The sequence below is a fragment of the Schistocerca nitens genome, chromosome 4 (genome assembly GCF_023898315.1).
Source record: "Schistocerca nitens isolate TAMUIC-IGC-003100 chromosome 4, iqSchNite1.1, whole genome shotgun sequence".
Lineage (NCBI taxonomy): Eukaryota > Metazoa > Arthropoda > Insecta > Orthoptera > Acrididae > Schistocerca > Schistocerca nitens.
The window spans coordinates 298,033,627-298,058,556 of record NC_064617.1 but is presented as its reverse complement, the minus strand read 5'-3'; the positions used below and the strand labels follow the sequence as shown (position 1 = coordinate 298,058,556).

The 24,930-nt window shown below is 42.4% G+C and overlaps 1 protein-coding gene across 2 annotated transcripts in view; it reads right to left on the bottom strand.

Moving 5' to 3' along the window:
• LOC126252057 (facilitated trehalose transporter Tret1-like) overlaps positions 1-23,847 on the bottom strand; it is a 166,168-nt gene extending 142,321 nt beyond the window's left edge. For both annotated transcript variants that reach the window (XM_049952895.1, XM_049952896.1), the window contains exons 1-3: positions 23,811-23,847; positions 22,571-22,664; positions 129-521 (exon numbers count right to left, since the gene is read on the bottom strand). In XM_049952895.1, coding sequence (XP_049808852.1) covers positions 129-521; positions 22,571-22,640 — 463 coding nt within the window. In that variant the 5' untranslated portion in view covers positions 22,641-22,664; positions 23,811-23,847. The remainder of the gene's footprint in view (positions 1-128; positions 522-22,570; positions 22,665-23,810) is intronic.
• Positions 23,848-24,930: the final 1,083 nt, after the last annotated feature.

Genomic DNA, 24,930 nt, shown 5'->3' with positions numbered 1-24,930 from the left:
AGCGGTTACTGTTGGTAGTAGCGGGTGGTAGTCGTGATAATGTCACTCGACAGAGTAAGACAATAGCTGCTCTGAGTGCACAGAACTGGTTTCCTCTAACATAAAAACATTCAGAGAGTGTACTGTACCGAGGGTGAGCATCAGCTGGTAAAAGACGCCGAGCGCGCCGCGTATCTGCTTCTCGGCGATCTCGCCCGTGTAGACGGGCGCGGCGGTGCAGTATCCGGCGCCGCAGAAGCCGGTGATGAAGCGGCCGGCCAGCAGCAGCGGGATGCTGCGGAAGAAGGCGAGCAGCAGCCAGCCCAGCACGAACGGCGGCACCAGCGCCAGCATCACCACCTTGCGCCCGAACCGGTCCAGCGTCAGCGCCATCAGCATCATCGACACCAGCGACCCCAGCGGCGGTATGCCCGCCACCCACGACAGCTCTTCGTCCGTGTACGTGGCTTCCGCCTTCAGCATCTCGAGCGCGGGGGCTGACCATCCCATCACCATGCCGAACGCAGCACCGCCCAAGGTCGCTAGTGCAAAGAGATAGAAAATACAACATTCTCCTGAATACTTTATACTTTAGCCAAACTCAGTAAAATCTGGCATATATGTGTACATACACTATCTGATCAAAAGTACCCAGACACCTACTAGCAGACATTATTATGGGGAGTGCCCACTCTTCGCCTTTTTTCGGGGCTGAACTCTGCTGGGGACACTTTCAACGAGGCGTCTGAATATCTGTGAGGAAAGGCATCCCATTCCTCCTCAAAAGTCGAAACTAGAGAAGATATTGATGGTGGACACCGGGGTCTGGAGCGAAGTTGATGTTCTAACTTATCCCAATGGTGTTTCATTGGTATCAGATCAGGACTCTAGGCACGTCGGCCCACTCAGGAAACTTATTGTCCACAAACAACTGCCTCACGCATGCTGCTTTACAATATAGTGCTTTGTCAGCAGATGCAGACAGGCGTCACCTACGAACTGTTCGTCTTGTATGCAGTATACAATGTTGCAAAGTATGTTCATATCCTTCCACATTTAGCGTTTTCTTAAGTGCAATAAGGGAACCACACCCCAACTACGAATTACACCCCATACCCTAATACCACCTTCTCTGTATGTCATTGTTGGCACCACATATGATGGCAGGTAATTTTCTCCAGGCATTCGCCCTACCATCGGATTGTCAGCGGTCATATCATGATTCATGATTCCAAAACAGTCTTTCCAGTCGTCCACTGCCAAGTGACGATGTTTTTCACACAACCTTAGGCGTCGCTTAGGGCTGACTTCAGAAATGTCTGCCTGATGAGGACTTGCTCAGCCACTACACCCCATCCTTTTAACCAGATACGCACACTCATTGTGCTAGTGTGCGGCTAGCATTTTGGAACTTACAGATGACTCCTTCCGATGATTCCATGTGACGTTTTTTACGAGCACTTTTCACAATTCCCGACGGTCCCTGTTCGTCAGTACAGCTGTCAGCATGAGTGACATAAAAGTAGATTCAGAAATGTCTGCCTGATGAGGACTTGCTCAGCCACTACACCCCATCCTTTTAACCAGATACGCACACTCATTGTGCTAGTGTGCGGCTAGTATTTTGGAACTTACAGATGACTCCTTCCGATGATTCCATGTGACGTTTTTTACGAGCACTTTTCACAATTCCCGACGGTCCCTGTTCGTCAGTACAGCTGTCAGCATGAGTGACATAAAAGTAGATATCTTAGGTGTTGCGAAACAACTCAAATCACTCAAGAAAGGCAAGTCTTCCGATCCAGATGGTATACCATACCTTTCAGAGTATGCAGACACAACAGCGCCTTTCTTAGCAATCATATACAATCGCTCACTTAACAAAAGGTCTGTTCCTAAAGACTGGAAAGTAGCAACGGTCACACCAATATTCAAGAAAGGAAATAGGAGTAACCCATTGAATTACGGACCTACTCGAACATTATGAATCACCTTGAAGCAAATGACTTAATGATACATAACCAACACGGATTCAGAAAATATCGTTCTTGTGCAACACAGTTATTTATTCCCATGAAGTAATGAGTGCTGTCGACAAGGGATCTCAGATCGATTCCATATTCTAGATTTCCGGAAGGCTTTTGATACCGTTCCTCACAAGCGACTATTAATCAAATTGCGTCCATATGGAGTATCGTCTCAGTTGTGTGACTGGACTCGTGATTTCCTCTCAGAGAGGTCACAGTTCGTAGTGATAGACGGTAAATCATCGAGTAGAACAGAAGTGATAACTGGCGTTCGGCAAGGTAGAGTCATAGGCCCTCTGCTGTTCCTGATTTATATAAATGATCTAGGTGATAATCTGAGCAGCCCCCTTAGATTGTTTGCAGATGATGCTGTAATTTACCGTCTAGTAAAATTATCAGATGATCAATTCCAATTACAAAATGATCTAGAGAGAATTTCTGTATAGTGCGGCCGGCCGCGGTGGCCGAGCGGTTCTAGGCGCTTCAGTACGGAACCGCGCGACCGCTACGGTCGCAGGTTCGAATCCTGCTTCGGGCATGGATGTGTGTGATGTCCTTAGGTTTAAGTAGTTCTAAGTTCTAGGGAACTGATGACCTGAGAAGTTAAGTCCCATAGTGCTCAGAGCCATTTGAATCATTTTTTTGTATAGTGCGAAAAGTGGCAAATAGCACTAAACAAAGAAAAGTGCGAGGTCATCCACATGGGTACTAAAAGAAATCCGATAAATTTTGGGTCTACGATAAATCGCACAAATCTAAGGGCTGTCAATTCGACTAAAAACCTAGGAATTACAATTACGAGAAACTTAAATCGGAAAGGCCACATAGATAACATTGTGGGGAAGGCGAAACAAAAACTGCGCGTTCTTGGCAGAACACTTAGAAGATGCGACAAACCCACTCAAGAGACAGCGTACATTACACTGGTCCGTCCTCTGCTGGAATATTGCTGCGCGGTGTGGTATCTTTACCAGGTAGGATTGACGGAGGACATCGAAAAAGTGCAAAGAAGGGCAGCTCGTTTCGTGTTATCGCGCAGTAGGGGTGAGAGTGTCACTGATGTGATATGCGAGTTGGGGTGGCAGTCACTGAAACAAAGGCTGTTTTCTTTGCGGCGAGATCTATTTACGAAATTTCAATCACCAATTTTCTCTTCCGATTGCGAAAATATTTTGTTGACACGTAGGGAAGAATGATCATCATAACAAAATAAGAGAAATCAGAGCTCTAACGGAGAGATTTAGGTGTTCCTTTTTCCCACGCGCCATTCGAGAGTGGAATGGTAGAGTAGTAGTATGAAAATGGTTCGATGAACCCTCTGTCAGACACTTAAGTGTGAATTGCAGAGTAACCATGTAGATGTAGAATCTGCCTGTTGTTGCTTTTACTATCATTGTTTCTTCGCGTTTTCACTTCATAATCTGGACTCGCATTCGGGAGGACGACGGTTCAATCCCGTCTCCGGCCATCCTGATTTAGGTTTTCCGTGATTTCCCTAAATCGTTTCAGGCAAATACCGGGATGGTTCCATTGAAAGGGCACGGCCGATTTCCTTCCCAATCCTTCCCTAAAACCGAGCTTGCGCTCCGTCTCTACTGACCTCGTTGTCGACGGGACGTTAAACACTAACCACCACCACCACCACTTCATAATCACATGCCAAAACTCGACTAGGGAAGCTTTAGAGAAGTTGAAATGTCCCTGATGCATTTGTAACCATCCGAACGGGACGAAAAGTGGTAGATGTGATGTATATGTATAGACAAACAAATGATTACGGTTCCAGAAAGTTTGGATGATTTATTCAAGAAAAAAGGGCTTCACAAATTGAGCAAGCCAATAACGCTTTGGTTCACGTCTATCCCTTTTGCAAGCTGTTAACTCGGCATGACACTGATTGACAGAGTTGTTGGATGTCCTCCTGAGGGATATCGTGCCAAATTCTGTCCGACTGTTGCGTTAGATTGTCAAACTTCCGAACTGGTTGGAGGAATCCTCGCCTTGTGCGGTTGGGCATTATCTTGCTGAAAGGTAAGCCCTTGATGGCTTGCCATGAACGGCAAAAAATGGGGCGTAGGATATCATCGACGTATCGATGTGCTTTCAGAGTGACGCAGATGATAGCCAAAGGGGTCCTGCTGTGAAAATAAATGGCATCCCAGACCATCACTCCTGGTTGTCGGGTCGTATGATAGGCGATAGTCAGGTCGGTATCCCTCCACTGTCTAGGGTGTCTCCAGACACGTCTTCGACATGAATCTCATTGACTGGTGTAGAACTGTTTCCGTTAGGTCAGTGAGGCGAAATCTGGCGTTAATGTGTCAGCAGACGACCCATGTGAACTGCTTTACTATCAGCACGATATTGCCTGCAGCGCCTGCCCCTGGGCTCGTGACCACATTGGCTGGATCCTAGTGGGCTGGAAAACCGTGGCCTGGTCAGATAAGCCCCAATTTCAGTTGTTGGGTTGGGTCTGGTTGTTTGGGGGAAGAAACCAAACAGCGAGGTCATCGGTCTTATCGTTTTAGGGAAGGACGGGGAAAGAAGTCGGCCATGCCCTTTCAAAAGAACCAGCCCGGCATTTGCCTGGAGCGATTTAGGGAAATCACGGAAACCTAAATCAAGGTGGCCGGACACGGGATTGAACCGTCGTCCTCCCGAATGCGAGTCCAGTGTGCTTCAGTTGTAAGAATGTGGCACAGACTCCACGAACCCATGGAACCAAGTTGTCAACAAGGCACAGTGAAAGCTGGTGGTGGCTCCATAATGGTGTGGATGTGTTTACATGGTATGGACTGGGTCCTCTGGTCCAACAGAACCGACCATTGTCTGGAAGTGGTTATGTTAGGTTACTTGTGGACCATTTAAAGCTAAACAAGGATGAAATTTTTTAAAATGACAATGCGGCATATCACCGGGCCACAACTGTTCACGATTGATTTGAAGAACATCGTGAATAATTCGAGAGAATGATTTGACCCCCCAGATCGACCGATACAAATACCATCAGACATTTATGGGACATAATCGAGAGGTCAGTTTGTGCACAAAATCCTACACCGGCAACACTTTCGCAGTTATGGACGGCTACAGAGGCAGCATGGCATAATATTTTTGCAGGGGACTTCCAACGACTTGTTGAGTCCATGTCACGTCGAGTTGCTGCGCTCTCCCGGGCGAGAGGAGGTCCGATACGGTATTAGGGGGTATCCTATAATTTTCGCCACTTCAGACAAGGGAACCTCCCCATCGCACCCCCCTCAGATTTAGTTATAAGTTGGTACAGTGGTTCGGCCTTGAAAAACTGAACACAGATCAATCGAGAAAACAGGAAGAAGTTGTGTGGAACTATGAAAAAAGTAAGCAAAATATACAGACTGAGTAGTCCATGTGCAAGATAGACAACATCAAGGAGAAGGTGAGCTCAGGAGTCCCGTGGTCCCGTGGTTAGCGTGAGCAGCTGCGGAACGAGAGGTCTTTGGTTCAAGTCTTCCCTCGAGTGAAAATTTTACTTACTTTATTCTCGCAAAGTTATGATGTGTCCGTTCATTCATTGACGTCTCTGTTAACTGTAATAAGTTTAGTGTCTGTGTTTTGCGACCGCACCGCAAAACCGTGCGATTAGTAGACGAAAGGACGTGCCTCTCCAATGGGAACCGAAAACATTTGATCGCAAGGTCATAGGTCAACCGATTCCTCTACAGAAAAACACGTCTGATATATTCTATACGACACTGGTGACGGCATGTGCGTCACGTGACAGATAAAAATTGTCTGTAAATAAAAAATTAAACTTTTCGCTCGAAGGAAGACTTGAACCAAGGACCTCTCGTTCCGCAGCTGCTCACGCTAACCACGGAACCACGGTGCTCCGGATCTCACATTATCCTTGATGTTGCCTATCTTGCCCATGGACTACTCAGTTTGTATATTTTGCTTATTTTTTTCATAGTTCAATACAACTTGTTCCTGTTTTCTCGATTGATCTGTGTTCAGTTTTTCAAGGCCTATCCACTGTGCCAACTTATAACTAAATCTGAGGGGGGTGCGATGGGGAGGTTCCCTTGAGAGTATGTTAGTGTCACGAGGCATAAAGACCACTGTAAAGGAACTTTAATGTGAAGGTCAGACACCTCACGTCGCTTCACAATACATCAATTGAAACTGTTTGAAATGCGACGGAAGTTTAGATAACAGAGCTTGGTATTTTAATACCATATAAAGGTTTAATATTCTGCAATACTGTCTATGTAAAGGATTATTGGTCCAAAATCCTCAACATTTTGTGCAGCAGACGTTTGTAGAACCTCTTCTACTAATATTGATACAGTGGTTTACGGCGTTGTTAATCTGTTATGATTTGATCAAATTCCAAACATCTTACATCGTAGAAGTCCTATTCGAAGGCCTTTACTATTGCTACATAAAAAAGAATTAAAGCCCATTAAAAAAAGCTCGTCAAAATTATGCAGCTATAAGCTTTAAACATTTCTCTGGTATGTCAGTAAATTCGCCACATCAACTGCTGTAACTGAGTAAAATGGTATCTTAATATAAAATGACTGACAAAAAAAAGTGAGGCGCTCAGAAATAGAGGAGGGAACGAAATGAAACTCCACGGGTTGAGAGGGTACGTGATGTTACTCCAGTGATTACAAATCGAGTCAAGTTTCCAAAGAATACGGTGGTATGAACCCACTTATCATTATGACGTTGCACCCTCTCTAACCCGGATGCATGCACTGATTCGGTTGGGAAGGGTGTCACAACGCCATTGTACTCTGTCCTGACACAAGCTAGCCTACAACTACTACAATTGCTCCAGTGTAATAGCACGGGGACGGAGGTGCCGTCCTAACCGATATCATGAAGGTTCCGTACGGGACAGATATGGGGTTCTTGCTGATGATGGGAGTACCTCAGCATCACGAAGACCGTTCACAGAGAAAAGTGCCATATATGGACAAGCATTGTCCCGTTGAGAAATGGCACCATGATATTGTCACGTGAGACATAACGTATGTGGACGCAAAATATCCATGACATATTGTTGTGCCACGAGAGTGTCCTCAATCACTATCAACCGTGGTCTGAAGTCATACCCGATGACTTCCCACACCACGCCGCTAGGAGTAACACCGCTATGTCTTTCAAAAATATTGGAATAACAGCTTCGCTTTCCAGGTCGCTTTCATACTCGTTGACGATAGTCATCCAGGGCAGTGTAGATCGCTGTTCGTGGCTGAACATAATGCGACGTAATTCATCAGTACAACATCGCAGTCCCTGTGTTATTCACAAGTACGATGCAAAGTTCCTTCGAACATGCATGCATGTCTGAAGGAACAGGCACTGCGGAAACTACAGCCATTACGAAATGCATGAAATGTATTCACAATTGCGAATATGGACAACCATCAGCTATTTAATGGAATGACGAAAATGGAAAGATCTGCAAACCGGGACTCGAACCCGGGTTTACCTCTTATCGCGAGTGATCGCTCGGGTCCTGGTCCGGCACAATTATTCAATCTCGTGATTCCATTCCACAGTTGAAGGTTCCGCTGTAGTGCCTGTTCCTTCAGACATGCATGGTTGTCCCAAGGAACTTTGCATAATACTTCTGAATAACACAGGCACTGCAATATCATATTTACCCGCAGGAACCGGCCAAGCGATGTATAATTAAAATGTCTCCCCTGTACGGTAATATACATAATGGATGTACGAGTGCAGGTTGTAGAAACATGGTTGACGACATAAGGAAGTCCGGGTCTCACCGCGAGTGGTGCTCGGATAGCCGAATGGTGATAAACGGGAAATACGGTGTCGAGTTCCAGTTCACCACAAATTTTAACTGTCGTCATTCCATTATACAGCTGACGGTTGCCCATATGCGCAACTGCGAATATATTTCACGTAATTCATCAATAGGCCACGCTTCCAGGTCGTGGCACCACTCGAAATTCAGTCTTTTGAATTGCTTGGTTAATGGCAGCCCACGCATTGGACGGTAATTCTCTAATCTGCCTGCTGTTAGTTTCCAACCACTGGTATGGGATGACGCAGAATGTTGCAGAACAAGTAACTACATTACAACTTAACACTTTCGCTTGTTACTGTGCTCTGTGTGCCACACAACGAGACTACCAAAAAATGTAAGTAATACACTAAAAAAATGACTAATTGTGCTCATCATATAATGTACACACTATAACATATTTATCTTCCTGGATATCTTTTTCGAAATATAACCTCACCGGCACCCACAACAAAGGAAGCTACCCTCACTTCGTATTAATTACAATTTGAAAATAAGTGCACATGCACCTAATGATGGGAGCATGCTGGCGAAACGCTTCCTTCTCAAAAAATATTATTAAAACGTGACTATTGAGAATATATTATTCCATAAGAGTCTTACAATACAAAAATGGCTCTAAGCACTGTGGGACTTAACATCCGAGTTCATCAGTCCCCTATACTTAGAACTACTTAAACCTAACTAACCTAAGGACATCACACACATCCATGCCCGAGGCAGGATTCGAAACTGGGACCGTAGCAGCAGCGTGGTTCCGGACTGAAGCGGCTAGAACCACTCGACCACAGCGGCCGCCTCTTACAATACAGTCGCAGGTTTCTACATCCATATAAAATGGATAAATTTAAGCTGTGCCACTCACCAAAGTTGATCATCAGACAGGTATTGTTTCCATGAATATCTGTAGTGAGGTTGTTGCCACTCTGAAAAGCACGGGTCTGATCGCCGTGCATAGCGACCCATTACATGGTTATGTACCAACGATCTAAAGACTGAGATCGAGGAGAAGCTTCATGATGAGCAACAACGTCTTGTAAAACGATTACGCCCAAAGCAAGAATGGAAATGTAGAAAGCACAGATTATAAACGATCCACTTTGGCCTCAACAATCTGTAAATCTCCCTCTTAGCCAGCAAGAAACGTAGATTACGTAGTATGCTCTCAGACGTCTATGCTCAGAAGATCCATATGTAGTCTCTAAAATGGGGTTTTCCAAGTGTCATTAGCAACTGGGACTGCACAAAAGCTCAAATCATGAACCACTCGCTCTGCTGCCGACCATGAACCGAGGGCGATGTAATTCAAGCAGCTCCAAACACTCTCTGTCATCCATGATGTAATCTTCTATGCATTTAAATGCGTAATTTAAATTACTGTTTTACGTACTCTGTAATTTCTCCTTTATGTTTCTTTGTAATGGAAGGTGGAGTAAAGTGGCCAGGGCGGGAAAAGATTGCATTGCATATTTTTTGTGTAGAATAGTGTTGCTGCCTGCCGACATGTGGCCAAAGTAGTTATAATATGCAGCATCATGGTTGTAAACATGTTTAATAAAGAAAGTTTGTTTCGCTATTTTTTAGTAAAAATGTTTTGATTTTCAGTCGCCTGATGTAAGATCAGTCATTTATATTATTCTTGTAACCTCATTTACAGGCAGGGTATGACTTTTTTATAATATCAACGTTTAACTTACATCTTTTGGCTTACAAATGTAGTTCCCTGTTGTTTCTTTTATAGTTTCATGTGTGAACCACTAACACCGAAATGGCGTCCGATCGGGAAAAGTGGCAACATTACTTATCCATTTTTGTGTATTTAACTCATAAGAGTTACAAACAATCCTGTGGGAGGAACATCCGCAACTGAGCATTATATCAGAGGTTGAAAATATCCCTACAGTTATAACGTTTTATTATTTAACACACGGTCGGTTTCGCGGTTTCGGGCCCTTATACGCACATCTTCAGGTGTCGTAACTTCGTGCTGTGACCCCGAGCGCCGCGGTGGACATGTGCAAGACGCGGTGTGTTATCAACGAGCGCATTGCATACTGATGGGCGTATAACAGCCAGAAACCGGTCGTGTGTTATATAAAAAAGACCTTACAACTGTAGCGGTATTTTCAACCTCTGTCATAAGAATTAGTTACTCCCGTATATTATGCATAATACTCCAGACTGACTTCTAAATCCCTTTATAAACAAAGCTGTCATCTGTTATTCATCCCTTTGTGACGATATGGATGTAATTGATTACTGATTTTTAATACTATCTCTGTTCTCTTTGACCCAGTAAAAGATTCCGATTGAAAATGGTCTGCCGCAACAGTAATAAGGGATCAAATGCACTGAAAATATGTCCGGAAATCAGAGCAACAAACATGGGATCCCACTGCGACGGAACATGCAACTGAACTGGCGAAGAATGGAAATGCCTTTTTCTGCAGCAGCAAACCAATTTAATCTTCCACGCAACATGCCGAAATGAAAGATACAGAGATGCAGTAGGAGGTAAAAGATTACGGGAAGCTTAATGAGTGTGTTCAATGAAGAACAAGAAACCCCTAATTATATTTTTTAAATGGGAAAGCAATTTTATGAATTTGTAGTGAATGATCTACGGAGACTAGCATTCCACTTGTCGAAATGGAACAAATTACTACGTCGTTTCTATTGTAATAATCTACACAGATAATCCAAGATATTATGACCACCTACTTAATAGCTTGTTTGTCCGTTTTTGGAACGAAATACATCACTTATTCCGCGTATCAGGGATTTGACATTTCATTTGTAGGTTTGTCGAGTTATGTAACATTAGATGCCTACGCACAGGTCATGCAGTTCGCGTAAATAACGGGCCGCTGATTTGCGTATGGGGTATGGGGCCCGATAGTGACCCAGGTGGGTTCCATAGAATTTACATCAGGCGAATTCGAGCGCCGAGACATCAACTTGAGTTATCTATAATGCTACTCAACCCGCTGTAGCACGATTCTGGCTCCAAGGTATGGACAATAATACTGCAGGTAGATGACTTCGCGGACTTCAAGCATGAAGGGATGCAGGTGGTTCGCAGCTTTCACCGTGTCTTCGATTACTACCACAGGTCCCACGCAAGCGCAGGAGAATGTCTCCCATAGCATAACACTGCTCCCACAAGCCTGCGTCCGTGGCGCGCTGCACGTTCCGAGCCGCCGTTCGCCTCCATGACGGCGTGTATGGAGAGACTATCGACCTAGCGTAGCAAAAATGTTATTCACTGGAAGAGCCGACACGTTTCCATTGATCGGCGCTCGAATTCCAATGGTCCTGTGTCCACTGCAATAGTAATTGACTATGTCGTTGGGCCAACATGTGAACAAGTAGGTGTGGCACTGCGGAGCTCCATGTTCAACAATATACTATGTATGAACGGTGTACTCCGAAACACCTGTGCGTGCACCAGCATTGTGCTCTTTCGGCAGAGATGCCACAGATCACCATCTACGCTACTTTATACAGCAGAAAAGCCTCAGAACCCCACTGTCTGTGACGAGTCGTGAACGTCCAATCATTTAGTGCCTAGTGATAGCTTCACTTTCCTTCTATCTCTTTCCGTAGATGCTCACGACAGTAGCACGTGAACATTCGATCGGCTTCGCCGTTTCCGAGATACTCGTTTACTGGCTCTGCGTAATAATAATCTGCTCTGTGTCAAAGTAGCTTATCACAATGAATTTCCCCATTTGCACCCCATATCTTCGCTAGGGCAAACCCCGTTCGTGTCTGCTCCTCTTACACATTTCTGTTACTACTTCACATGCCCGCAAAGCCGCCAGGTGTCATCCAACGTCACAATGGGCAGTGGTCATAATGTTTTGGCTTAGTGTATATGGAAAAGTCGCCAGACACTGACCACATTAGCACCTTAGGTGGGAAAAAACCTACAGAAAATAGCATGTAGTTCCTACATATTATTTTCTTCTTCACTTAAAAATATTTGCCGTAACACTTTATAATCTGTAGGTTCAAAATATGTAATCGATAAGCTCCTATCAGTAACCACAATTTGGTGAAATGTCAATTTTCCTTAGTGTCCACTTTACCCCACTTTACCCTACTGATGCTTCTGATATGAATAAACAAATAAATTGAAGATAAGTTTTCGGCAACACTAATAGTTGCTCTAAACGGAACATTATCATTGTTACCAACAAGTGAATTTACTGGGAACCGCTCACAGTCAAGTCAGTCGAACAAGAGTTGCCCACGTCTCAGTGCCCTATAGCCTGCCTCGATAGCTGAGTGGTGCCGGCACGGTAGCTCAGCGTGTTCGGTCAGAGAGATACCTAAAAAAAAAAAAAAACAGTGAATGGATGAACAATGAACATGCGTCATGGGACGTCCGCCCCGAACAAATGACCAATCATGAACAAAATGAGATTAAAAAAAAGAGTGGTCAGCGCGGCAAAATGCCATGCAAGGGGCCTGGGGCCTGGGTTCGATTCCTGGCTGGGTTGGAGATTTTCTCCGCTCAGCGACTGGGTGTTGTGTTGTCTTCATCATCATATCATCCCCATCGACACGCAAGTCGCCGAAGTGATGTCACCTAAAAAGACTTGCATCAGGCGACAGGTATACCCGACGGAAGTCCCTAGTCAGACGACATTTCATTTCACTGCGTTAGAAGCCCACGATCGTCGTGGCTCACAAAATACAAGGAAGAGCGAACTTCACAGATAAATATCGGATTGATGCCTTCTGGGACTTCCAAGTTTTGCAGGTAAGTTCCAAATGCTATTATAATTTTTCCCTCCCTCTATACATCGTACTCGTACGAAGCGTCGCTCGGAATTACGCATTCCCATTATACAGTGGCGCCACAGACACAGCGGAAGTGGGAGCCGTGAGCAGTCGCGGCGCACCCTCCCCTTCGTTCTTCTGCTGACTCACTGCAGTGGTTGCATCTTTGGTTACACCCGGCGCCCGAAACACCCGTATCATCGCCGACACACTGCAACCGGCACTCCACCGAGCGCACCGCTAATAGTCATTACGAGGAACGCGATGAAGCATCGACGCGTTCAAGATCAGGTACTGTGCTTCTTGACTACTTTTGCCTTCCGCTCTGCTTCTTATTATGTTTAGGTTCATATGCAGTTGCTCTTATTTGGCGTGATGAGTGGCAGCAGCTATGTGTATGAGCTTCGCTAGTTATCGAGTCTCGGATTTTTTTCTGTTCTTTATTTCTTCTTATTTTACGACGGGATACGCTCAAAATGGCTACGTGAATCACGTTACGATGTTCACGAACTTCTGTAACGATTAAACTGTTGTTTATTAATTGCGCAACACGTAACTATTCATTGCGATAATGTAAGGGGTCGTACTAACATTAAAATGTGACACCTTTCGAATGAGTTCTGCTCATTTACTACGTCTAAATGTGGCTCATAAAACTGGCTTTCGTAACTCCATTTTCACAGCGTAGTCAAATTTCGGTTCCTCCATTGTCAATTGTTTTGCTTGAATGGTCTCTGGAAAGCAGTTATTTCATTTCCCGATTTAGTCAGCATGATGACCATTTCCCTTCAATTAAATATGGGGTGTGCTTAACTTCGTAGCCAGTCCTATATTTCTTCTTACCCTTTGCTGCACAGAATGTCACTCCATGCAGATTAGTCGACATTTTTAAAACCAAGAATCTGTGAACTTCAGCATACGTAAAAAATTGTTGAGCGTTACACGGAAGCCAGCAGGTTCAAACTGTGACTGTTCATGTAGAGACTCCAATAATGTTCTGAAAATACACTGCCGGCCGCGGTGGCCGTGCGGTTCTGGCGCTGCAGTCCGGAACCACGGGACTGCTACGGTCGCAGGTTCGAATCCTGCCTCGGGCATGGGTGTGTGTGATGTCCTTAGGTTAGTTAGGTTTAAGTAGTTCTAAGTTCTAGGGGACTTATGACCTAAGATGTTGAGTCCCATAGTGCTCAGAGCCATTTGAACCATTTGAAAATACCCTACTAGTTGCCGGATTTCCTCTATCGCAATCGCTTTTGTTGTTGTTGTGGATTTCAGCTCTCCACAATGGTCTATTCTGTGCAAGCTTCTTGACTACAATCATAATTTGAACCTTCTGTATCACATGCAAACGCTTAACCGGTTTTAAAACGTGCTGCAGTTGCCAGATTCTTACTGTTAAAAATGTCGGCTAATATGGATGGAGTAACTTTCTATGCAGCGGAGGAGAAGTATAGGATTAACTCATATTTAACTGAAGAGGAAGCCGGCACGGTAGCTCAGCGTGTTCGGTCAGAGAGCCGGTTGGCCTCTGTAATAAAAAACTGAGTGGAAGGATCAACCACCGAACTTGAACAGGATGTCTTGTGACGTCCGCAACGACCAAACACAACGATCAATAACGAACAAAAATAAATAGCTGAGTGGTCAGCGTGACGGATTGCCGTCCTACGGGCCTGGGTTCAATTCGCAGCTGGGTCGGGGATTTTCTCCGCTCAGGGACTGGGTGTTGCGTTGCCTTCATCATCATTTCATCCCCATCCGGTGCGTAGGTCGCCCAGTGTGGCGTCGAATGTAAGAAGACCTGCACCAAGGCGGCCGAACGAGCCCCATAAGGGGCCTCCCGGCCAATGACGCCAGACGCCCGTTTCCATTTCATCGACGAAATCAAAAGTCAAAGAATTCCTGTACCCAGAGAATGATAGTGGGCGAACATATGCAGCAATCCTGTGTTGCCGTTCCGGGTAACGTCCTAGTGGAGGTGTTTTGCCGTTTTCTTCTTCCGACCTGTTAGGAAGTGTCAGGTGTGTGTGTGTGTGTGTGTGTGTGTGTGTGTGTGTGTGTGTTGCGTGAGAGTACTTGTATAGAGTTGTGTTGGATTTGTGTTATTATGTGTGAAGGGAAGGGACAGGACGAAACACTGTGCCGGCAAATAGCCTACTCCTCTGGAATAGCACGAAGTGGCTGCCGAGCTTAACCATCAACAGTGTCATATGCCCTCACTTTATGAGATACTGCGGAGAGGCTTAGAATTTAATCCAGAACATTGGAGCAAAGATTGCCGATCAGGAACTTCACGTAACCTCTTATTCTCCCCCTTGCATAACAAATATTGACAGTGAAAATTTTGCACCAGCGACATTCGCACCGCGTTACCTCCGACTCGAAAGTCACCGCACAACTGTGGGTTAACTACCTCGGTTACGGCGATGGGTAGGATTTGACGGGGCTAGGAAAATCGATTCAGACCTTAACAAGCCTTCAAAGAAAATCGATTTACGGTATTCTTTCAAAAAGTTTTGTTGCATGTAAACTTAGTGATTGTTCGGCACATGATATAGGGAACTAATAAATACTCGCCATGCTTGGTCTACCTACGGCTCCTTATATAGCAATGCTTTGCTTGGAAATGGGAATGGCTCCCTGATTTTGATTTCATATCTTCTTCGTCCTGATTTCCATAGTAGTTTTGATGATAAGGAAGACGCTAGCGGCAACTAAATGTACACTGACGGGCCAAAACATTGTGACCACATGCTTAATAGCTTCTTTGTCCGTCTTTTGAACGAAATACGTCACTGATATTTCGTAACAGGGATTCGACAGGTTGTTGTCCTTTAACTTTTTGTCAAGATCTGTTGATCTTTTCCTTCTTTTTTGAAGAAATAGGCCAATGGCATCTCTTTGATTTCAGATATAGCATTTATTGCTTTCTCCTTCAGCTTATTTATCAGAATACTATTTTCGGATGGTTTTGATTTATTGAGAAGTTTAGGTTCCTATGTCAACCTTCGACAGCATGTGTAGTTCTGAGCCGTGGATTAAAAACATTCCACATATCAACTCGTATACTAGGGTGTTCCAATCATCGATTGACAACATAGCATACGAATTTCATGACGTTGTCTCCAATGAGCATTTCCTACGCTTCATCAAAACTGTTTAGTGGAAGACGTGCCACTGGAGCACACATGCGGCAGAGTAATCGGACTTCTCTATCCCCGTATTCCTTCTTCAGTCCCAGATCTTGTATTTTCTTGCACAGATATTGGTTGAAGTGAAAACTGTGACCGAAAAAGGATGTTTCGGGGAACGCTGTTTTCATAGCTTTACTTTTAGCCATTCGCAAGTCTAGAACTGCAGTTTTCGGTGGTCGCACAGGCATCTTATTTTTCAATCCAGGAACAAGTCTTTCATATATTCTTCATTTTCATCTGAGAGGAAAGCAAATGAAACCAGAAACACCTTCGTCTCTTCTTTCGTGCTTGCGACGTCAACGTATATAGTGTACAGATATTTGAACTGTTTCGAAGAATCGTCAAGTGTCTCGTCCACAAGAACAGTTCCTTTTTCACACAGAATTTTCTTCGAACACTAGGATTCTTTCTTTCAGAAAAAGACGTATCGTCGATTTTCAAAGAAGTATTAAGTTCAGTTAATTTCAAAATGGGTTCTGGGGCGTCCCAACAGCTTCCCTTCTTGCTTTACGCAATACGGTTTTGGAGCTATCCTAATTTGTCGTATTTCTGACGAAATCTAAAACTTTATTTTTTAAATCTTGAAGTTCGTCTTTCAAAATTTGTATAATATTCACTGTCTTATTTTCGTGGACTCTTTTCCAGTACGTATGCTTTCAAATGGCTCTGAGCACTATGGGACTTAACTTCTGAGGTCATCAGTCCCCTAGAACTTAGAACTACTTAAACCTAACTAACCTAAGGACATCACACACATCCATGCCCGAGGCAGGATTCGAACCTGCGACCGTAGCGGTCGCGCGGTTCCAGACTGTAGCGCCTAGAACCGCTCGGCCACCTCGGCCGGCACGTATGCTTTCGTTTCTTAATCTGCACACCAGCTTCGTCGCCTCACTTAAACGGCCTCTGCACTTACTCCGGTCGGAATTCACGCACCAGTTCGCATATTCTGTGCACCCGGTAATGATGACCATTCTTGAGAAATACAACTTCCTTTTCGTTGTTGTAATTATTTTCATTATTGACAGTGTATACAACTCAAGTAGCTCAGGCTTACGAAACTACACGGAACTGGTAGACAACCGGAGGCCCGCGGGCCTGGTCGAGCCAGCCGGCCGGTGTGACCGAGCGGTTCTAGGCGCTTCAGTCCGGGACCGCGCTGCTGCTACGGCCGCAGGTTCGAATCCTGCCTTGGGCATGGATGTATGTGATGTCCTTAGGTTAGTTAGGTTTAGGTAGTTTTAAGTCTAGGGGACTGATGACCTCAGATGTTAAGTCCCATAGTGCTTAGAGCCATTTGAACCTGGTCCAGCCCGGGTTTTGTTTCAATATGATCCCGGAAAGAAATTCGTCGGAGAGGGAGCGAGACTCTGCAAAATTTTTCAACTGGCGGTTTTAAGACAGCTATCGTAAAACGTCGTAAGTAAAGAAACAATGTTCGCGACGCTTAAATAAACATAAACATCTGAAAATGGGGTGAATATAAAATGAATGTAATCTCAAAAACACGTGTTTTGAGCCATAATTTTTTGGAAAAGCCTTTCGGGGAAGGGGTACCATTCATATAGGTGCTTTACCCCATAAACATTAGCGTGAATGACGCTTACAGATTTGACTTCATTGCGCCGATAGCGTTGCTGTCGCGTCGTGTGACGAGGTGGCCAGTGAACTTTATAGACCAGGCAAATTAGACTTTTGGTGGCCAATAAATATGCAGAAGTCAGAAATAATTTTAATCGACGTCAGGCACCCAAGCTGCGCTTTCCACACGCAGTGCTGACATTACATATGTGCGTACTTTTTTGCATTGCAAGGCACAACAATCTCTTCGAATGTGCTACATTCACACCGTCACTGTATTGTTAGTTCGCCACCATTACCAGCGCCGAAGTCGATCGACTTCCGCGATTCAGAACTAGGGAGACCTGGTTGAGGACGCTGTGAACAGATAGTGAGTAAACGCTAGTATTATATGGAGCAACATCAGAATGACTAACGAATTTTCCGATACTTAGGGTGATTTGTTTCTTATGTTTTAGCTGCAACGTGTAAGCAGTTTTCTAAGTTTCCCACTCTGTAAAATACTTCCCAGAAGTTTAGAATATTTTCTAGACCCATCGGTCCGCAATCTGTTCATGTGACCGTCAGATAACTAAGACCGTGCAAATTTTCACCAAATACGTAGTAACCAAGATATTCTGACATCTATAATAACAATTTTTATCCAATTACTTTCTTACAGGTAGAGAATTGTCGAGTGCAGGAGTGGACAAAAAATTAACAGGCATAAGTTACTGCCAAAGAAAGTCACATAAAATTTCATCATTTCAAAAATCAAGGGACATGCAGAAAGTTGAGGTATCTGTCGTTTGACCAACTCTAAGAGAAGGGAGGGTGTCGACGTCATTAGAGACACAAACACGGATATCAGAAGGATGGGGAAGCATATCGGATGTGTCTTTTTCAAAGGAATCGTCTGGGCATTTGCCTCAGTCTGTTTCATGAAATCTCTAAAACCTAAATCCGGATAGCCAGTCTGGGATTTGAAGCCTACTCCCCTTCAATGCTAGTCCGTTTCCTTAAATAGTGAGCCACCTCCTTCGGTCATCGTTCGAGAAGAGCGGATACAGGAAGAGGCTATTGTGGTGTCACCGCCAGACACCACACTTGCTAGGTGGTAGCCTTTAAATCGGCCGCGGTCCGTTAGTATACGTCGGACCCGCGTGTTGCTACTATCAGTGATTGCAGACCGAGCGCCGCCACACGGTCATCGTTCGAGAAGAGCGGATACAGGAAGAGGCTATTGTGGTGTCACCGCCAGACACCACACTTGCTAGGTGGTAGCCTTTAAATCGGCCGCGGTCCGTTAGTGTACGTCGGACCCGCGTGTTGCCACTATCAGTGATTGCAGACCGAGCGCCGCCACACGGCAGGTCTAGAGAGACTTCCTAGCACTCGTCCCAGTTGTACAGCCGACTTTGCTAGCGATGGTTCACTGTCTACATGCGCTCTCATTTGCAGAGACGACAGTTTAGCACAGCCTTCAGCTACGTCATTTGCTACGACCTAACAAGGCGCCATATTCAGTTACTATAATTATTTCAAGAATGTATTCTGAACAGATGATATTGTGAATCATGTACGTAAAGAGCGAAGTTCATCATTAATGGATTAAAGTTAAGTATCAAACTAATTACGTCCGCTTTCTGAATTCTCATTCCTTGTCATGTTCCAGACCTCACGTCAGTATAGTTCTTCCCTCCTCACGCTAGCCTGCGTGAGCTAAAACGCGTGCATTTCGGCCTCCATTCGTAACACGGTGTTGGCTCTTCTGCCAACACAAAAGCTATAATATAGCCATCCGGTAGTTAACTTCAAGAGGTTTGTGGAAAGGGCAAAAAATGTAAATCAGAACATCTCGACAGGTGCCAACGCTACTCCTCTGTCCGTATTATACGTTAAACTGCACATGAGCAGTAGTCAACCTTCTCCCTACTGCCAGCTAGTGGGCGTTCCAGCTTTCAAAGTGGGCGCTGGACGGTAGGGGTTTTAAAAATATTTTCATTAAGTTTTCATAAAATTTTGACATACAGTATAGTATTTGGCAAGTAAGCCAGTATCCCTGCTTCATAAATTTTGTAAAGTTACTTCCCTAATTTATAAATCACCATAACGAGGAGCTGCTGGGTTTTAGAAAATTTTACTACTACCAGAGTTACAAAAGTGAGCAGTTGGTAAAGAAGTTGAGTACTCCTGCTCCAGATCCTCCTATAACTGGCTGCGTATTATTCGTGCAAAATAAGTTGACACTTAGCGCGGTGGCTGACAGGAGCGACCATAAAGGTATTTCCTATTTTACGGTCGGTTCCAACCATTGACTTATCATGCTCACTGCATTAACTCCGTATGATAGCGTGATTTTAGAAAATAAATAAATAAAAAAACTGCTTTCTAGTCCTTGCACGGGCAGATTTTGGCATTTATGTGTTACATTTATATGTAGGAGATATTTGAAGATAGAATATACAATGTTCAGTTACAGCCCTGCAGTGACACACAAGAGGTGTCAAATAAAATGTTTTATGCTATTGTTATCATTCTTCCAAACTGTAAACAACATCCTAGGAAAACAGATATATTTATCCTGACACCAGCTGCTTTAAGTATAAAGATTTTACCTATCGATGACACATGAAAATTTGTGCTAGACCGGGGCTGATGAGACTTGTAATACTTATTTTAACCATGCCCGAAGAAACAAACATTGGCGACGATCTTGCTACTGTACTTAATTCATGAAAATTATTCACGATTGAGGAATCTTTCTGACATTGGCTACATTAGGTATGAGGTTCGTCACCAACGTCAGCTTCATCTCACATTGTTACAATAAGCATCATTAACCTCGAGGGTCAGAATGATTATCGTGATACCATCGTTGAACACGTTTGCCTCCGTGGCTAGAATCCAAGTAAAGTTGTTTGCAATGGGGTCAGTTTGACACACGAAAGTTGGAGGCGGTCACGGAATCGTGCTCAGATACCACAAGTGTTTAAGGCCGCTGCTCGCAGCAAGCTGGACATCTGAGTTTGAGTCCCGGTTCGATACAAATTTTCATGTGTCACAGATAGGTAATTTCTTCTTACGTAACGCAGCTAATGTCAGAAAGATTCTGCAGCTGTACAAAAATTTCATAAATTTAGTGTCGCTGCAAGATCGTCACCAATGTCTGTTTCTTCAGACATTGTTAAAATACGATATATTTATGGTTGCATACTACGCATATCATTTCCTTACTCCACTGATTTATTCGTTCGCTGTCCACAGCCACAGTAAATATTGTAGACACAAAATGTTTTAGCCTTTGTTACTTCTATCTGTTCGACTGTTACGTTGGTAACGAGAAGCAGTTACAAAATTCATTTGAGTAAATCATACAACAAAATACAGTTAAACAATAATGTAACCGTTTGAACAGAAGCTGAGAACGGAACAAAGTTTAATTCTATCCAAAGTTATGATGACTGTGTATGATTTTTCGAAATGTGCTTTGGATAAAAAATTACTGCTCTAAATCCGTTCCTTGTGCTCATTCGATGATATTGTAAATTTAATGAGCTCAGAATAGTGGCATAAATAATTTGTTTCCACATGTGGTCTCCTGACTATGAGTGGTATTGCAATGAGTGCAACGAGTGAATGATTAAGTTATTCTTTGTCTTATTCGATTTCCAGTTAAAAATTTTGTACTCAAGAGACGCATGGAGGGAGTTGATAACAGCTTGTGAAGATCGTAAAGAAAAACAGAGATGGCACAATGGATTTCAATGAAATAAAAGTAGACCGCAAGATCCAAAAACTTTGAAATCCTCTGCAGTAACGGCACTTCCTCATGCATTAAATTTGCACCTGACTAACTGTTAAGAAGAAAGTCAGTAAGAAAACACAGATAGCGCGAAGCTGCTGCTGTCATACCCACTGTTTACTGCAGCTTTCTTCATTTCTTTACACATTCATTCCATAGTAGTCAATCACCTTGTCAAAATAATGGACCATCACAATCAAAACTCCTTTTTGAATTATTTGTGCCTTCAAAATTTAAACAGTCTGATATTATATTTTAACATAGACGCGCTTTGCTTGTCCTACTATTAATTATAATTCTGCTACTGCTACTGATACTACCACTACCACTGCCATAAGTCTTATAGCAGCTTCAACCACAAATACAAAGATAATAGTTACTGCTTTTAGTATTAACTCGTCTCTGGCCTACGCAAAGTTATGCTGTCAGGCCTATTACCATCGTTGACTAGCATTGTAACTTCTCTCACAATTTTCGCAGGCTTTCCGCTCTAAAGTCAGAAAGGTAGACTTTTGATATTTAACCAATTTTCAACGTCCTAGGTCCTATCATTTATGTTGACAGATGTTGAGTCTTTACATTGAGTCTACATTACATAATGGTGAATCATTAAGAATTTTTAGTTATCAATACTTACCAACACCTCGTCTACAACACGTCCAAAAGTGATAACTAAGAACTATTGTTTTGTGCATGAGATCTTGCTGTGTAAGAAGAACAATGCAATGCAACGTCGTACCTCAAATTTACGTGAACAACAATCGAAAAAATGAGAAAATCATTTTATATTTAATTTTTTTTCAAAAATCAGCAATTATGTTCAACACGGAAGTTGCTGATTTAGTTTAAGATGTATGAAAGGAAGTGTTGCTATTATCTTATTTATCTGAGTTTACAGTTATTTTCGTGAAATGTATGATTAGGAATCTAAAGGTTTTGGGTTCACTTCCTGGATGTTCCTATTTTTCTAGAAATTACTGTGACTTTCGACTTGGACAATAAGTTGTGTGCAAGAAAAATGTCAAGTCGAACTATCGTTTGGATTTCATGTAAAATGCCTGACTGGACAAACTGGTTCTAAACTCAGAGAAAACATGAGCACCTTTCGTCAATTACATCATGCCCAGGAAAACACTGCTGCGCTCAAATAAATCTTAGGTTTGCTGTTTGGTTTAATTGATCACTGTGCAATAACAAAATATTCTATTTTTATTCATCAGCTTGACCTCACACATTACGATTAGAGTCCTAAGTAAAACAAGCTCTTCCAGATTCTCGTTATAGTTGCAGGAGAATTACATCATTCACTGTAGCATCACACCACTGATGAACATATATTTGTAACTGACACATTTATGTAAAATAGGTTTCTGTCAGGCAATTTGATTGTACTAACCTGCGAAAGCAGCATAGATCTGTGGTATCCTTCTCCGAATGACATCCCTCTCTTGCAGATCAAGTGGCATGTCTGTTTTTTACCTGTATACCACCTGATAATAAAAAGGAAAACCAGTAATTACTTAGTGTCTTCTAGTTTCATTCACAAACATAACGTTAAAACAACAGCTACATTGCATTACTGGTAGTATTAGAGTCCAACAAGAAACTTGCAGAAGTAGTTTCCTTGCGAAATGCAATACAGGATTTCCACAATAAGTTGTTGCATGAAAACTTTCAGTTTATTTAGATCATTAAAAAGACCTCATAAGGGCTTAACATGATTTCAAGTAGAGACACCTCATTGAAAACTGAATTATTACAGTGTTTTAGTGCAGTCTGTTGTTGCATTCACCTTTATAATGATTACAGGATTCATTCAAATTCTGAATACATTCTGGTTAAGGACTTATGGAGGTTGAGCACAGAACATAAAACTACAGGTTGTTCTACAACTACAGTCAATTTGACAGTCAGAATTTTCATGAAACTAGTGATCATTATAAAGAAAAAAGGCAATACAATCTGTCCAGTTATTAGTAGTGTTGGATTTCTTTGGCCCATCACCAAGAATATCATGAGGTTTTTGTTATATTCTAGCAGCAGTTGATGTGTTTTCTAGATTCATTAGATTGTACTCTTTGAGAAAAGCCACTGGTAAACCTGTGTTTATAAGATTATTTTGCAAAAATAAGCAAATGTAAAGCTATTTATTTGATAATGACTCACAATTTGGTTCTAAGATACAGAAAACTAGCATGCTGATTCAAGGAGTAGAACTAAAATATATAGTAGTCAGTAATCTTATGGAATATTATATGAGCGAGATAGGGAAATTTTGCCAGACATTTTCCCATGATAAACATAGTAGTTGGGGAAAATATGTACCTGATATTGGAAATATTTTAAATAACCTTAGACATGGAATTACAGAAATTACACCTAATGAAATTATGAAAGGACTAAAAGAGTCTAATATTATAGCAGAGAACGTTAAATTTCATTCCAAAATGAATATCCTATTAACAGAAAACAAAGAGTAAGTCAAAGTATGGAGAAGCAAAGGAAAATCTGTGTAGAACACATAAGGAAAAACTAACTGAAATACTATTGCGAGACCTTATATTGATCAAGCCCCATGAAATATCCATAGAAATTATTGCTAAAATATCTAAGTTATTCCACATGTACAAATATACCTTTGAGGTGGCTGAATACTTCATTCCAAAGCCTATTACCTGATTTTTCCTGAATCTGAAAAAAATATGAAGTAATAAATACTGTGAACTTACAGTTTTAAATAATAAATGATTGGCGAGTGAGTGAATGTAGTAGATATAATGTTGTAAATAGAAAGGCACTAAATACTTATATACAAAAAATATAGAAAAAATCTGGACTGTGCAAATTACCAGTAAAAATTCATGACAGCCAAATAGAAAATGAACTGCGCATGTTCAACAATTAAGTAGTAACCAACACTTATTTTCAGCACATAAAACTTTATTAAATGATTAAAAGCACACATGAACAGTTGATGTACCTAACATCTAAAGAATTGTGTAGGGGAAAGGTTAGTTTAGGAATGATCTATTCTTTATTCATTTTTCATGAGCAATATTTTGAATTAGTCACGTCTTCTGTGTTTAAGATATTTAGTACAAGGATATGATTATGAAATGTTCTTGTTTATGAATTGTTGATTATTATAAATGAAAATACATATGTCTGAGTAGATAGTAAGGTAGATAATAGAATGAACAAAGTAATCTTCCATAATAATTACTTATAAAAATACCCATATGTTTACATTATGCTTCTGGTATGCATACAACTCCATAAACGAGTATGAGGAATCAGATGTAATTTACATATAGTTCTGACTAATTACTGTCATACTAATTTGTAAAAATTCATTGGTTAAAGGATTCTTGCACACATAGTTTTCAAATTATATGTAACACTGTGTCACTGATGTAAAACTCATAAAATTTCATGTGCTTCGTGTCTCTTAGCTTTAGATAAAAATAGTTACACCAGTAACATGTAAAGAGATGTAGTCTTTCGCCTGTACTGTTCAGTCTACACATCGAAGAAGCAGGGATGCAAATAAAAGAAATGTGCAAGAGTGGAATTAAAATTCAAGGTGAAAGGGCATCAATGATAAGATTCGCTGATGACGTTGCTATCCTCAGTGAAAGTGAAGACGAGTTATAGAATCTGCTAAATGGAATGAACAGTCTAATGAGTACAGAATATGGTCTGAGCGTAAATCGAAGACAGACGAAAGTAGTGGGAAGCAGCAGAAATGAGAACAAC